Source organism: Antechinus flavipes, chromosome 4 (assembly GCF_016432865.1).
Source record: "Antechinus flavipes isolate AdamAnt ecotype Samford, QLD, Australia chromosome 4, AdamAnt_v2, whole genome shotgun sequence".
Classification (NCBI taxonomy): domain Eukaryota; kingdom Metazoa; phylum Chordata; class Mammalia; order Dasyuromorphia; family Dasyuridae; genus Antechinus; species Antechinus flavipes.
This window is the reverse complement of record NC_067401.1, coordinates 349287814-349304019: the sequence shown is the minus strand read 5'-3', so window position 1 is coordinate 349304019 and position 16206 is coordinate 349287814. Positions and strand designations below refer to the sequence as shown.

General features: G+C 37.2%; 1 protein-coding gene across 1 annotated transcript in view; it reads left to right on the top strand.

Moving 5' to 3' along the window:
* The first annotated feature begins 2395 nt into the window (after positions 1-2395).
* Positions 2396-16206, top strand: part of LOC127562373 (uncharacterized) — a 34513-nt gene continuing 20702 nt past the window's right edge. The window contains exon 1 of the mRNA XM_051998030.1: positions 2396-2581. Coding sequence (XP_051853990.1) covers positions 2510-2581 — 72 coding nt within the window. The 5' untranslated portion in view covers positions 2396-2509. The remainder of the gene's footprint in view (positions 2582-16206) is intronic.

Genomic DNA, 16206 nt, shown 5'->3' with positions numbered 1-16206 from the left:
AGAAAACCCCAAATGAGTTCACAACAAAGAGTCAGACATGACTGAGAAGATTGAGAAAACAACTCAACATGAACAACTAAGTTCTGGTGCTTGCTATTTGTGTGACCTTACTCAAATCACTGAACACTCTATGACTAAGTTTCTTCATTTGTAAAAGGAACATAGACCCATGGTACATTTATAATCCCCTTATTTTACAGATAAGAAAAATGAGCAAAGGAAAGTTAAGAGCCTTTCCTGTAACTAGTAAAATTCAGAGGCAGACTTTGAACCCAAATTCTGATTATTTTTTCAGTATACTTTCCACTATACCATGAGTTTCCATTTTTCAGGGTGCATAATTCTGTTAAAGGGAAAACTAATGAAAATTTATTCCAATCCCTGGAAATCTCTGTAGCAATTGTGACCAGGCAATGCAAATACAAATGAAGGAAAAATAGGTGAATAGGAAAGACTGCAAATGCAATAGATAAGAATACTTTTCACATTTTACTCAGTAGATACTTGTCAAAATGCAGCTCTTTCAAGGACTTCTTAATGTCCATAATACGTGAGTCAGCATTCTATTACTTCAATGGACCTGAATCTTAGCTATGTGGGCATCCTTCCTCTTTGATCAGATTCATCTATGCTTTCTCATCTTGTGTGATTCTAATTTAGTCTTTAGAGATCCTCCACAGAGGAATCCCTCAATATGCTAGAAGCTTAGCTCAAGGTCTATAGTACTTCCACTCAATACAAGGAATATGGCATAGTGAATAGAGAGATAACATTAGAGCCAGGAAGGCCTGGGGACAAATCCTGCATATACAACTGTGTGACCTTGGGCAAGTTATTCAGTTCATTGGTGGGAAGGAAGTCTCCACTGGCAAAATCACAGGCCGGAGCAACAACAAATATGTTAGTTACTATGGCATGTTCATGTGGTTTTTATGTGTATGGGTCTGTTGGTTGTCAATATGTCTATCATTTACAAACTAGTTACCTAAATCCAGAAAAGCTCATCACCAGAAGACTGATCATCAGACAATTCAAAATTATTATTTTTGACCAGAATAATTTTTGAAAATCACCTACTCACATTAAAAAAAGGACAATCTTTTTGGGGGGGAAGGAATACATACCATTGAAATGTTTAAGTGTTCTCTATGTTACTGCCAAAATCTCAAGTCAACAAACATTTATTAAGTGCCTGGCACCATGCTGGGTACTGTACTAAGACTTAGGGATGCAAAGAAAGATTAAAAACAAACTAGAAAATAGTCCCTGCTCTAATGGGGAGAGACAACATGCAAACAACTATGTACAAACAAGTTCCATCCAAGAAAATTAGAGATAATCAACAGAGAGAAGGAACTATAATTGAGAAAGACTGGGAAAAGCTTCCTGTAAAAGGTAAGACTTCAGCTGAGATTTGAGGGAATCCAGATATGCCAGGAACTATAAATGAGGAGGAAAAGCCTTCCTAGCATGGGGGACAGCCAGCAAAAACACCTTGAGTCAGAAGATAAACGTTATATGGAAGAATTCGATCAATTACATAATAAATATGATCAGATCACTCTTCAAATACTTGGAGGGGCATGACAACAATCTCCAAGTTTTAAAGGGGTCTCACATATAAGAGAGAGTAAATGTGTTCTTGTTCCTAAGATACAGAATTAGGGACTTTAATGAAAGTCGCTAAGAAGCAAATTTAGGCTTGATGCCAGAAAGACTTTCCTAATTATTGGAGCTATCCAAAAATAAAATAGCCATTTCAGCGGGTGGTAAGTTTTTCCTCATGGGAGGTCTTCAAGCAAAGACTTGATGACCATTTATTGGGTGTATTACATTAGGTTTGAATTGGACTGTTTGGGCTGCTCAGATTGCTTATATTCCTGAGATTCTGTGAGCACTAGGCAGTGTTAGGACTCCCAAAATAAATAAATAAAGCACAGGGTTGGTCAGAGATTCTTTGTCCTTCTAAACAGAAGCCAAAAGCAGCGGGGTATGTCTATTTGAGAGAAAGGACTGAAGCCACCTGTGTACTCTATAAAAAGCAGGAACTCGAGTAAATACTTTCTATAAGCTTCCAAACCACCAGGGGAAGAGCTTCCAAACCACCTTCCTCACATAGACTCCTGTGGCAAACAGATCACCCTTACTGAATGCAGAGACACTCTGCCAACCCAATTTGCACAAGGTCAGTTCTGTGCACTCGCAATTGCTGAAAACAGACCCTTGCGGCATGAGTCTCTTAAGAACTTGGCAGGTCAAAGTATAAGACTTCCCTTAGTGTATGAGAGAGTGTCAGTGAGTAAGAAGTACGGTTTGGATCTTTTTGTTGTGGAGAGGGACTAGTTGGCAAGGGTGTGTGTGTGTGTGTATGTGTGTGTGTGTGTGTACACTTGACTTGGAATCTCATTAGCCCTTAATAGAAAGACTAATCAGCTACTCTGATCACTCAGTTCTAGTTTAGTCATGAGATTATAAACTCAGCTCTTTCAAAAGCCAAATCAAAACCATCATGCAAGGTCCACTGTCTCAGGGAGCAGCTCGAAGGGGAAGCTTTGACGGCAACTGTAACCTGAAGAACCCGGTAAGTACAAAAGTTTTTTGCTCTGGGGAAGTAGAGCACCATATTATTCCAGGGTGACATATATTAAAGTTACCATCCAAAGAGAAAACTAAAAATAATTTAAAGTCTATGATTGATCAGCAAATTAAGGTCATACCTTTTAAAAAGGCAAAAGAAATAATCATTTTTGAGTTCTCCTATATAAATCAGCCCTACTCCTTTAAAAAGATAATGGTTTTTCAATGCTCTTAACTCTATCATTTTCCTAACAATGCAATATGCAATATGAACTCTGCTGTCAGATCTTGTCCAATTCCACAAATTATGAAATATCATGATTGATTGATTTAAAGAAGAGTAAATTCAGAAGAATAATACAATTCAACATTTATCCAAGGAACTGAGTTTTCAAAACTGAGTCCTAGAGGAAGAAAACTCAGTTCTTAATGTGGGATTGAATTCTTTCAGGCAATAGGGCAATAAGAGGTCTGATGTGACTTTAAATTCACTTGAGATAGAATCAGATCTCTTCAAGGAATCTGTACAGTATTTGTGCAGAGAAGGAAGGTTAAACTTGAAGTCCAAATGTCCTTCTATTGCTGAGGAGCCTTTTGACACCTCCAAGCAGCATTTCCCAGGAAATTGGAGCTAGCATTGGATATAGACAGTGATCTCTAGTGAGAATGCCAGCTGTTCTCTAAAATGTTCCTTGGCAAGAAGGCAAAGGCAAAGGCAAAGACAGGAATGATTAGGAAGACTTAGTACATGGCATGAGAGCTTAAAGTAGACACGTTTAAGACCTTGCAATCTCAGCAAAGCCACGTGTAACCCCAAGGGGAACTTCAATGAACTTTATATGACATTTATGCAATTCGAAAGGAGTTTAAGGTCGTGTCTCTCTGTACAAACCTGACAAACGATGTGTAGAAGTCCGACAAGTGGCTAGTGACTGGTTACTAATCATTTCACAATAATCAGTTTAACTTTTACGCTGCTTTTGTTCAATTCATTTATGCCTGTGAATATAACTGATAATATCAGGAATACTCAGGCTGACTTCTGCTTGAGGCACTTTAGATATTGTATTACGGACACTGGAGATGGAGAAAATGTCTTTGACAGCTTCTTTCTCAGGATTTGTTTAATTGTAAATAGACTCTATACTAAAAAGAATCAAAAGCTACAATTGGGATATTGATTTTTTTAGAGAAAGAGAAACTATATTTCTATAAAATACAGGCCTATTGACTATAAAACTATGAAAACCACTTAATCTTCAGAAATTGCTTACCTCTTCTGCCTGTTTTTCACTTCCTCCTCCTCCTTCTTTCTCTTGCTCTCTGGCTTTGGACAAAGTTCCAAATTTTTACTTTGCAGGCTGTTACCTTTTAAATTTTATTTATTTCCATATTTGTTACTAGCTTTTTATTTGAAAATCAAGTTCCTCTCTGGCATGGCTAACCTATGTATGTGTACATGAATGCGTGTGTGGGTATAGCACATCTGCATGTGTATATTATATTGTACACATTTGCATTGTACATTTTTTTACACATATGTGACTCTGTGAATGATTCTATTTATTAGGTCCGGATCTATGATTTTATCAGGGTTGAGACTTCCCACTGTGTAAATTCTCCATGTCAATTAGCAATTCCTTAGTAACCTAAAATCTTAGAGATCTGCACAGAACACTGAAAGGTTACTTGTTGTGCATGGTCACATAGACAGTATGTGTCTGAGGCAGGACTTTATCCAAAGGCTTCCCGACTTCAAGGCTGGCCTTCTGTACACTCTGCTACTTAGCCTTGTGCATACCATAGGATCTATACTTGAAGCTTGTGCTCTCCTCTGAGAATTCAGGTCCCATAACATATGACATCCCAGTAAATGAGGCATTAAGAGGATCAGCTTTGATGGAGGTCATAGTACTAAGCTAGCCCTCTGCATATCCAAGTCAAGTAGAGCCTTTTTGTAAATTGGCTCCATTATTAAATCATTTTGCATGTCCTAAAACAAATTCCTCATACAAAAGCCTCATGAAAAGACTATTACAAGGGCCCTATGTTCAATTTTTTTGGCCCTTACTGTTCTTTAAACCCTTTCATTCAATTCCTAAAAGAAGAAATGTCTCTTTGGCTATACCTATGTGACGGGAAACAAACACTTTAAATAAGTCCCTTATTTATGATTCTATTTTATTTAAGTTAGATCATGTATCCTCATAGAATGAAAGCCAGGGACTTTCTCTGGAGTGACTCTCACCGACCTACTTTCCAGAGGTATGGCACTCAGGAATGCCTTTGGGAGTGGATGCCAGCTGGCAAGCCCTCTCAAGTCATGGGATATGTCTCTTAATTCCCTCTTCTTAAGCAATAACTGACAGTCATCTCAAACTGTGCATCAAACCAGGACCAGAGACCTCAAAAATCTTAACTTCTGTATAGAAACTGCCTGCTTGAATGATTTAGTTGGTCTTTCAGGTCCTTTTCACTTAACTAGTCTTTAATTCCAATTTAGTACAGATTTAGTCATTCTGTGAACTAAAGACCTTACTCAGAATAATCACATCATTCTGTAACTCTAACTTTCACATACCAAATTTGTTTTGAAATTGGTTTAAAATTGTTTCACTCATGCCTATTTGAAAATGTTGTTTCTGGATGATAAACCAAACTACAAATGGAAATTAGAAAATATTTTGATACTTCTCAATAGTTGTCCCAAATTCCATCAAATTATTCAATTCCTTTTAAAGTTATGGGGATAGAAGAGAAGAGGGAATGATTGACAAAACTGAAATGTTGAGCAATCAAGTTAAAGTAGAATTTGTTCCATTTGGTTAATAACCTTTTAAATATGAACACTCAGAATATTAATTTCTAGTTACTGAAAAACTAAAACAAATTCCATTACTATTTCCTACTTTTATAACAGCAATATAATCCTTCAGTGGTAACTTAAAAAATAACAAAAATACATAGGATCTACTATAAATTGAATTGAAAAGTAGGTAGTAATTCTTTATGGTCCTCTACCTTTTTCAAGAATGAAAGGGAACAACAATACCTCCTGTTATTTCTATTCTTTGTTTATCCAATGCCCTAATTTCCCTATTTCAGACAAATCTATGCTTTATTGCTCCAGCAGACTTCCATGTTCAAAATTACTTCTTCATCGAATTTGCCTCCTCAGAATAGTACCCATTCGGAAAGGAATATAAACTTATTAAACTAATTTATACTATATGAGCAACTGATAGCACCATTATGGCAGGTTGTGGTACAAAGGATAGAGCACAGGAATCAAGAAAACCTATATTCCAATCCTGCATTACAATTGAACTGGTTACTTAACCTCACAGCCTCAGTTTTCTTCACTGTAAAGTGGGAATGATAATAATAAAATAGGCAGAATTTTGATAAGTAGACTGATGGACTGACTGGGAGGATAGGAGAGGGGCTTCCCCAATCCAGGGGGCTATTCTAGTTGGCACAACTTCAGATAGTATTATAAGGTGAAAGTAAAATTTTAAATTTTTCCTTTTTATTCATGAATTAATAATCAACACATAAACATTTCAATATATAAAAAGAGTTTTGTATAAGTAAACTATTACAAGTTATTTTTAAGAAGTACATGAATATTAAATTTTAAAAGGCAGTAACAGAATTGTTCTTTTATTTTTGTTCATTTTTGCACTTTTTTTGTTTTCTTCAAAAATATTCAACTACTGCTTTTTTCTCATAATTGCTCACTCACCTGCAACTCTCTCCCACTCCCCAAATACAGACCTTCCTTTTTAACAAATATACATAGTCCAGCATAAGAAGAATTTGAGACACGTGAATATAAGAGAAGAGAAATGAACAGGGAGGCTTTCTTGGAACCTCATACTTTGCACTACTAAGTGACTGCTTGTTCTGCCAATGTACAGTAGAAGGTTGATCCATTCCCTCTTAATACTGTAAGGTTTCAAAGCAATCTCACAAAATAATCCCTTTTAATCCTCACTTCATGACTGACAAAGTCACAGTGCTGCCCCTTTCAGGGAAAGTTTTTTAGAAGGATTTCTACACCAATGCCTTAAGAATTTCAGGCATTAGATGAAAGAAGGGAAGAGCTTATTTTATAGGTGCTCCCCTGGTGCCTCTCTTAAATTATGCTATTTGGATGAATCTCTTCTCCAATGATATATTTGAGACCAATTCTGAATTCCCTCTTACAAAAGTTTTGGCATCAGATAAATTTACAATAGTCTAACCATTTACCAAGTTCAATTACTGCCCAAAGACATTCTCCTCTTCCTTATATCTTAGGAATTCCTAACCATTTTTGTACTGTGGATCCCCTTAGCAAAATAGAAAAACCTATGGATCCCTTCTCAGAATTTTCCTAAATACAGAAAATAAAACACACAGTATTACATAATGTTATGGGAGAAATATCTCCTTTTTAAATTCATTTGCATGTAACTGCTGCTGAAGTAAATCTATTACACTATAGAAATTATAGAGGGAAAAAAAAACCTAGGTTTTATTATGCTTAAGCACAGGTCCAGAGGGGTAGAAAAATAATCTCTGAATAATGATTAGGATTCTAACAAGGTTTCTTTTAGATAAAAATTACATTAGAAGACAGAGAAATAATTATTTTATATGTTCCAATGTTGTATATTCTTTTAGGCTATAAAAGTATTACAAGATTAACTCATAATTCCATACTCCCTTTAATGTCATAAAAGCTGAACTAACTTAGTTAAGTGAAGTCATAAACGCAGATTCCCTTAAAGAAACAAACCTAGTTAAACAGACTCTGTAGGTAAACTAAGTCAGGTTAATGATTAAACTATAGTGAAGAGGATTCACAATGGGCTGTTTGATTGGCAGTGGGAGATTTGTATGCCTACAGAGTCAGAATTAGATGAAGCCTTTCTCAAGTCAAATTTACGTGGGAAACCTTATTTCTACTTTTGGCTTTTATCTGAGGAATGTTTGAGATCATAAAATATTTTCCCATACCTTGGGATAAATTTCAGCCAGCTCAATAATCTCCCCCAATTAGGAAAAACAGCTCTGACATTGCCCCAAATAATAAAAGTTAATGAAATAAAAATTCTTATAACATAAAGAAAACAATTACATTGAAATATAATTTTTAAATTTAAAAAGCAGCCAAGTTCACAGACCCCAAGTTAAGGGGCTTCTCATTCAGGACATTTCCTTCTCTTAATTTTTAAGACTGATAGTAAGGTCTTTACATTAAATATGTAACCTGGGTCTGTGAATTTGGTTATTTGTTTTCCCTGGCTGCTGGCTTTTCTATTCTACCCGGTTACTGTGTATAGTTAGCAGGGTTCTTGAAAAATCATGTCTTAGGTTTAGGGCATTCTAACTGTGGGAATTTGATAAGCATTGGCAGAACAAAAGTATGGGGATAGTGTAGCAACACCCTAAAAACACTATTTAGGCAGGGACACATACATTCACACATTTCTTGTTAAATGCTCAATCCCCTTAGTTGCAAACCCCACTCTGGTTCATGAAGACTGATATAATTCAGGGCTATTTGCTCTAAGGTTATAAATTGTCAATGTATAAACTCAGAAAGGGGAACTCCAGACATTCTGTTTGTCCAGACACTTTCTTAACTCCCAATTAGTAAGAATTTATGATCTTACACCCCAACCTGTCAGATCTGAGTTAATGATTCCTGCCTGGAGATTCCCACTCATCAGAGTTTGGACTCCAACCCCCTGCCTTTGTTTAGGTACTGTGTATAAATATGTCATTGAGAACTCGCATTGGCGGCTAGATGCTGGCTGGATGCTGGATTCTTGGAGACGATAGTCTCCTTCATCCCTGGGACCAAACCATGGATCCATTTGGTCCAGTAAATCTCTCCCTTTCAAATAAAATATTAAAAACTCTAATCTCTATCTTGCCTCAGTTTCTCCGGCGTTACAGAAAAATTCTACCTTCCAACATCCACACACATGTATGGGAATTCTTCCCTTCCCTAAAGTTGGTCATAGGATCATAATGATGGAATATGGAAGTGTTGAAGGTCTGAACCCCAAAAATATATTGGAGTGTCAGGACTCTCACTGTATTATCCTCCAAATGTTGTGGAGAAGAGGGTTGGATCTCAAAACCAGATTGGGTCTGGGGCTAATGTGTTGAGATATCTTAAAGGAATTTCTAGACTTAGACCTTCTCCAAATCAAGAGGCAAAGATTTTATTACACTGCTGACAGCAGGCTAATTTCCAAAAGGGAGTTTTAGCCATTAACTGAGGTGAAAGATGCAGAACTCACAATTAATCAGGAGAAAAATGCTTAACAAGGAGGGACACTCTACATTCTTAAAGAACTTGGTGCCATAAGGTAGGCAGTTCCTAAAGAACCCAAAAAGAAATGGGTACAGGTGGATTCTTTACCAGGGAAAAATAGCCTTGGGGAGTTGACATCATAACTTGGCCTTCTGATTGGATATAGGAAGTGAGGGGTTGAGATGATTTGCCAACCAGAGGCTATCTGCAATAAAAGTTCACTTTAGCATAACAAAAGGCTAATTAAGATCCAATGTGTCTTTTCTGCTTGCCTCAGGGAGTAGCTTAAACAGTAAAATCTGGGCTCTTTTTCAATAATGCTATTACTTGCTACCAAAAACCTGGGTTTGTTTTTTGGTTTTTTGTTTTTTAAATTCACCCTCTTCAGTAGGATCTTAGCTATAGAACTGGAAGAGATCTCAGAGGGTAGTTAGTTCACATATTTCAATAAATCTATTTTTAATCACCAAAAAATTGACTCCAATTAATTGATATTAATATTGATTTCTTAAATAACCAGCATTATTATTGCTAGTGTGTATTAATGTTAGTGAGAAGCTATAGTGAGTCAAACCTCGACTTGGATTCCACTAAACAAAGCAGATAATCTATCTTTTGTTCTCTTTGAACAAGATAATGAATGCTTTGGAAATGTGGCTCTTAGAGCATACACTAGTAGCTTTCTACCAGTAGGGGCCACTGAAACCCTAGATTTTAGTTAATCAGCCTTCAAAATGAAGCTGGAAAATGGAATTTTAATTTGAGAGCTGGGTGTGGGGCAGTTTTTTTTTTTTTTTTTTTTAATAGCAAAACAAAACTCAAGAACTTTAGTTTTATGACAGGACAAAAACCACCGCCAAAGCAAAACAGGAGCCCTACTCTTCCCTTGTTTGAGAAAGTATTTCTGTGATTAAAAATGCCCCAAGTGTACATTAACAACCCCAAAAACACAGTTATCATCTTTCTTGCTATTTATGTAATCAAACAGAGCTCTGCCATAATATGCTACTACACTAGTGTTGTACTCTGGCACATTTTGTACGTAAAAATTATATGGTTGCATAGCTGAAGGAGATGCAAACAGTGGGAGGTACATTTGGAAATTTCCACTCCTGGACCCAAGATCAAGTTTACTTCAGCTCTCTCACAATGCACTTACTAGCGAGAAGTAGGTGTTATTAGCCCAGGTTTAGAAAGGTCAGTGGTGGGGGTGGGAAGATGGGAAATAAGTGGGTTGGATTCTGCAACACAGGAGCTCATAGACTCAAGGAAGGAACCCTAAAAGTTATCATGTCCATCCATGTCATTATACAGAGGAGGAAAAGGAGACCTAAAGAAGTGAATTTATTTGCCTACTAACTACTAAATGACTAAAGTAGAATGTGAATACAAGTCTTCAGACTCCAAACCTAAAGCTCTTTTCCATTGTATCATTTAATTTCTTTTCTTTTATTCCAATATTCTTTTATTCTTTTTATTCTTATTATTCCAAGAGCTCAGAAGTCAGGAGTTATATAAGAGTATCATGTACGAGGAACAACAAGTAGACTAGTGTATCTGGATCATAGTGTGTGGAGAAGAATAAAGAATAAGAAGACTGGAAAGTTAGGAAAAGGGCAGGTTGTCAATAGCTTGAGATGCCAATTTGACTCTGGGGGATAATAGGGAACCACTGAAATTTAAGGGAGGAGGGGAGAAAAATAATCAGATTAAGAGCTTTCGGACAGCTAATTGGAGGATGAACTAGAATGGGGAATGCTCAAATCTGAAAGCAGGTTATTATACTTGTCCTTGAGAAGTAAGCACCTGTACAAGGGTGGTGGCTCCTGAATGAAGAGAAAGGAACATACATACAAAGACTCTGTGAAATTAGACATATCAAGATCGGATATGTGGGGTGAGAATGAGGAGCAGATGTTACAAAACAAGGGAACTGAGAGGAAGGTAGTGCCTTTGACGGTAATGAGCAAATTTGGAAGAGGAGAAATAGGAAAATAGACTCTGTTTTGGACATGTTGAGATGTCTTTGGGACATCCAAATTGAGAAGTCCAAGTGTCAGCACTTCCAGATTAGAGGTTAGAAGAAGAATCATCTGCACAGAGATGATAATTGATTCCAAGGTAGCTTATGAGATCACCAACCAAGATGATATAGAGGGGTAAAAGAAGATGGTCCCAGACAGAAATCTGGTGAGGAAAGACATCCTTGGTAACTGTTATGTGTATGTGATTGTTTTTTTTTGTTTGTTTGTTTGTTTTTGTTTTGTTCTGTTTTTGCTGAGGTAATTGGGGTTAAGTGACTTGCCCAGGGTCAAACAGCCAGGAAATGTTAAGTGTCTAAGGCCAGATTTGAACTCAGGTCCTCCTGACTTCAGGGCTGGTACTCCATCCTTGGTAACTTGAGAGGAAATGGTATTTTAGAGGGTTTGGTAGAGTATGAGAAAAAGAGTTAGAGGCTCCCAAATGTAACTGGACTTTTCAAGGAGATTAGATAAGAAAGTCCTGGTAGGAGGGAGATTTAATGATTCTTTTTAAGGCTGGAAAAAATTTGAGTATGTTTACAGACAACAGAAAAAGAATCAATAGATTGGGAGATATTGAAGATTAGAGAGTGGGGATGATAGTGCAAACTGTTGAAGAAGCCAGAAGGATACATAGGGCATAATGATGGGAGTACAGAAGAGGAAAAAAAAATGAGGAAATCCTTGGTGAGTGACCTCTACTTTTCAGTAAATGAGACAAGAAGAACCTCAGTTGAAAGGTTGTAAGATGAGAAGGCTGTGAAGACCCCGAGGAAAGAAGAGAAAGTTTAGAATAGCCATTGTGGAGAACAGGATAAAGATTCAACTAGAAAACAGTAAAAGTCTCCTAGTATGAATGCTGGAGTTGAGGAAGAAAGCAGAACACTAACCTCACTGAGAAACAAGGAAGACTGTCTTAGGAAGTTGTAGATAACTCCCTCCGGAAACTAGATTGGTTAATAACTTCTGATAGAACAAACCTCACTGGAGGAGAAGTTGTTCAGTAAGAGTGGTAGAGATGAAGTTGGTAATAGCAAGGAAAAAAAATTTTACTCAACCTCTGGAACCACTAAACCAGTACTTGAAGAGAAAGCTTTTGGATGAGTTAAAAAAAGATCCCCAGTACACTGGGCAGAATCCCAATCACAAATTTATGGGAGGACATGAAGACATGAATGAGCAGACATGGAAGGTTTGTGATTTACATGACTAGAGAGAATAGAAATATCAATAAGATAGACTATTGGGATATTGTTAGAGAGTGAATGAATAGATCTCTAAACATAATCACTAAAATTTATTGAAAAGATCTCTGATTGGTTCGAAGTAGAGGATGAGCTATTCATCCTAGCTATTTTGTAAGAAAAGGATGGAAGATGAAAGGTGATGCAATTACCTCTCAATTATGTAGAATGTCTACCATCCAAGTCTTAGTGTTTTCCCTCCCTTTTGCCCATTTCTTCAAGAAGGTTTTCCTGTCCTCCATATTGCACCTTACACTCTGTCACTGCCAACTACTCCTTCAAGTTCTAGAAAGGACAGGAAAAGGGGGCAAATAGGTGGTGCAGTAGATAAGAATGCTCACCCTGGAGTCAGAAAGATCTGAGCTCAAATTCTTCAAGTACCCACTACTAGAGAGCACACACATGATTAAAAAAGATCAGATTCTAGACGATCGGTATTCTTTTTTTTTTTTTTTGAAAATTTAATTTTATTTAATAATAACTTTGTATTGACAGAATCCATGCCAGGATAATTTTTACACAGCATTATCCCTTGCAATCACTTATGTTTCGTTTTTTCCCCTCCCTCCCTCCCCCCCCCCAAGATGGCAAGCAGTCCTATATATGTTAAATATGTTGCAGTATATCCTAGATACAATACATATTTGCAGAACCGAACAGTTCTCCCGCTGCACAGGGAGAATTGGATTCATAAGGTAAAAATAACTCAGGAAGAAAATCAAAAATTAAATAGTTCACATTCATTTCCCAGTGTTCCTTCTTTGGGTGTAGCTGTTTCTGTCCATCATTTATCCAATGAAACTCAGTTAAGTCTCTTTGTCAGAGAAATCCACTTCCATCAGAATACATCCTCATACAATATCGTTGTCGAAGTGTATAATGATCTCCTGGTTCTGCTCATCTCACTTAGCATCAGTCCGTGTAGGTCTCTCCAAGCCTCTCTGTATTCATCCTGCTGGTCATTCCTTACAGAGCAATAATATTCCATAACATTCATATACCACAATTTACCCAGCCATTCTCCAATTGATGGGCATCCATTCATTTTCCAGTTTCTAGCCACTACAAACAGAGCTGCTACAAACATTTTGGCACATACAGGTCCCTTTCCCTTTTTTAGTATCTCTTTGGGGTATAAGCCCAGTAGAAACACTGCACAATTTGATAACTTTTTGGGCATAATTCCAGATTGCTCTCCAGAATGGCTGGATTCGTTCACAACTCCACCAACAATGCATCAGTGTCCCCGTTTTCCCGCATCCCCTCCAACATTCATCATTATTTTTTCCTGTCATCTTAGCCAATCTGACAGGTGTGTAGTGATATCTCAGAGTTGTCTTAATTTGCATTTCTCTGATCAATAGTGATTTGGAACACTCTTTCATGTGAGTGGTAATAGTTTCAATTTCTTCATCTGAAAATTGTCTGTTCATATCCTTTGACCATTTATCAATTGGAGAATGGCTTGATTTTTTATAAATTTGAGTCAGTTCTCTATATATTTTGGAAATGAGGCCTTTATCAGAACCTTTAATTGTAAAGATGTTTTCCCAGTTTGTTGCTTCCCTACTAATCTTGTTTGCATTCGTTCTGTTTGTACAAAGGCTTTTTAATTTGATATAATCAAAATTTTCTATTTTGTGATCGGTAATGGTCTCTAGTTCATCTTTGGTCACAAATTTCTTTCTCCTCCACAAGTCTGAGAAATAAACTATCCTATATTCCTCTAATTTATTTATAATCTTGTTCTTTATGCCTAGGTCATGGACCCATTTTGATCTTATCTTGGTATGTGGTGTTAAGTGAGGGTCCTTGCCTAATTTCTGCCATACTAATTTCCAGTTATCCCAGCAGTTTTTAGACAATCGGTATTCTAACAAAAAGTTTATAGGATGAGCTTGAAGGAGCACTCCAGTAATGGTTTGCGCTTATTCTTTTAAATCTGACCATGTTACTTGCTTCCTCAAGAAACTATCATGGCTCCCTGGATGTATCTCTAGGATAAAATACAGACTTCTCAGCTTAGCATCTAAAGTCTTTCACACTGACTCTAATTCATCTTTCCCAAATTACTTGCACTTTGCTCCCCTTCATTCTCCTTCCATTCTGACCAAACCAGTCTATTTGCTATTTTCCAAACTTGGTATTTGATCTCCCATTTCCATGACTCTACACAAGAATATCCCCTATGTCTGAAATGCTCTTCCTCCTCACGTCTGCCTCTATAAACCTTATCTTTCTTTCAATCTTAGTTTATATTCTATCTCCTATGGGAGATAGGTTCAAAGGGTATACCTTTCAAGCAGAATGAATGTTCTCTGAGGATGATGGGGGTTTTTTATACTTGAATTCCCAGTACCCATCACAGTACCTTGCATGTAGTAAGCGCCTAATTATTTTATGTTATTTTCCACTCAAGAAGATGTCCCTGTCCTACATACTGCACCCTACTGCCCATCATTGCCAACTACTCTCTCAAGTTCTTACAAGGGCAGGGGAAAGGGGCAGCTAGGTGGTATGGTAGAGAACCCATCCTGAGATCAAGAAGATCTGAGTTCAGAGTCAGCCTCAGATACTCATTAGTTGTGTGATCCTAAGCAAATCAATTAACCCCAATTTCCTCCAAAAAGAAAGAAGGGGAAAAAAAATCTCTTCTTTCCACAATTAGAGATTATGTTATAAGAACTTGAGAGAGTAGTTGGCAATGATGGGGCAGTAGGATGCAGGATGTAAGTCCTTGTCTCTGAGCATTTACTTAAACTTCACACTGATGTCAGAGTCTTTTGCTGAGAATAGGCATAGGAGGACTTAGACTGAGCAAGGGAGGATACTGGTACCCTGAGTGTGGAGGGAAACATTTTACCTTGGGGCTTCCCTGATTACTCCTCTTTTATGAAAAATGACACCCAGTTAGTTAGCCTTCAAAGCACAATCACAATGAAGACCTTAGCTGAGGGCTTTCCTTTGCAGTCTATTTTCATATTCACCCACATGAATAATTTACAGTTGATTTTATTTATGGTTTACAGAGTACCATATGTTGTGGAATCCTAACCATACTTAATTTTCATTAAATCCAGGACATGAATAACTGGGGTGGAGAAGTTGCATGAGACTGCCCAAGCAATTGACACCAGTTCACCAAAGCATGGAGAGATTGAATGCTAACACAGAGCAGTTCCAGGCTACTGCTCTGTAAAGAGACAAAACTTTTAAAGCAATAGCTTTAGTCATATGAAGTCAGAAAGCTCACCTGAGACTAGAGGAGAAGCAAAAGGACAAAGAGGAGAAGAAAGGAAAGGAAAAGTAGAAAAAGGATAAGAAGGAGAAGGAAAAGGAGAAAGGTTAGAGGGACATAACTGGCTGATGACTCAGAACTGTAAGCATGGAAAGCCATTCCTTCCAGAAGTCACCCCTAACGGGACAACTGGTAGACATAACTGTAACATATGACTGCACAGATTGGGTTGCAGCTTATAATATCTCAGGCTCTATTTAGATCCAAATCAAATCCTATCTGATCTCTAGCAGTCCTGACTTTCAAAGACTGTCAGTGATCCTTATTAAATCATGGTTTTTTAGCTTTAACATTCATAGAATAGCACAGAAAGAGCTGATTCATTTTATAAAATCAAGAGCTGAGAGGGGGACCTTAGAAGTCACCCACAGGCCATATGACCCACTCCTCATTTTAAACATCAGGAAATATTGGTTCAGTGACTTGTTTCCCAATTTGTGAATGATAGGATTAGAACTAGAACCCAAGAACTGTCTTCAAATTCAGAGTTTCTCCCACAACATCACATTATTCCCTACTTCATAATATAACTCTACTGAACTCAGGAAATCTCTACCTAAAACAATGAAGTTTATATTCCTAGCCAAGTGTCACAGTGGCTAGAACACTGGGCCTGGAATGAAGAACACCTGAGTTCCATTTTAGTTGTATAATCTCAGTCAAGTCACTTAACTTCTATCTCAATTTCCTCAGTTGTAAAATAGGGATAATACTATCACCTACCTCCCAGGGTTGTTGTGAGGATCAAATAAA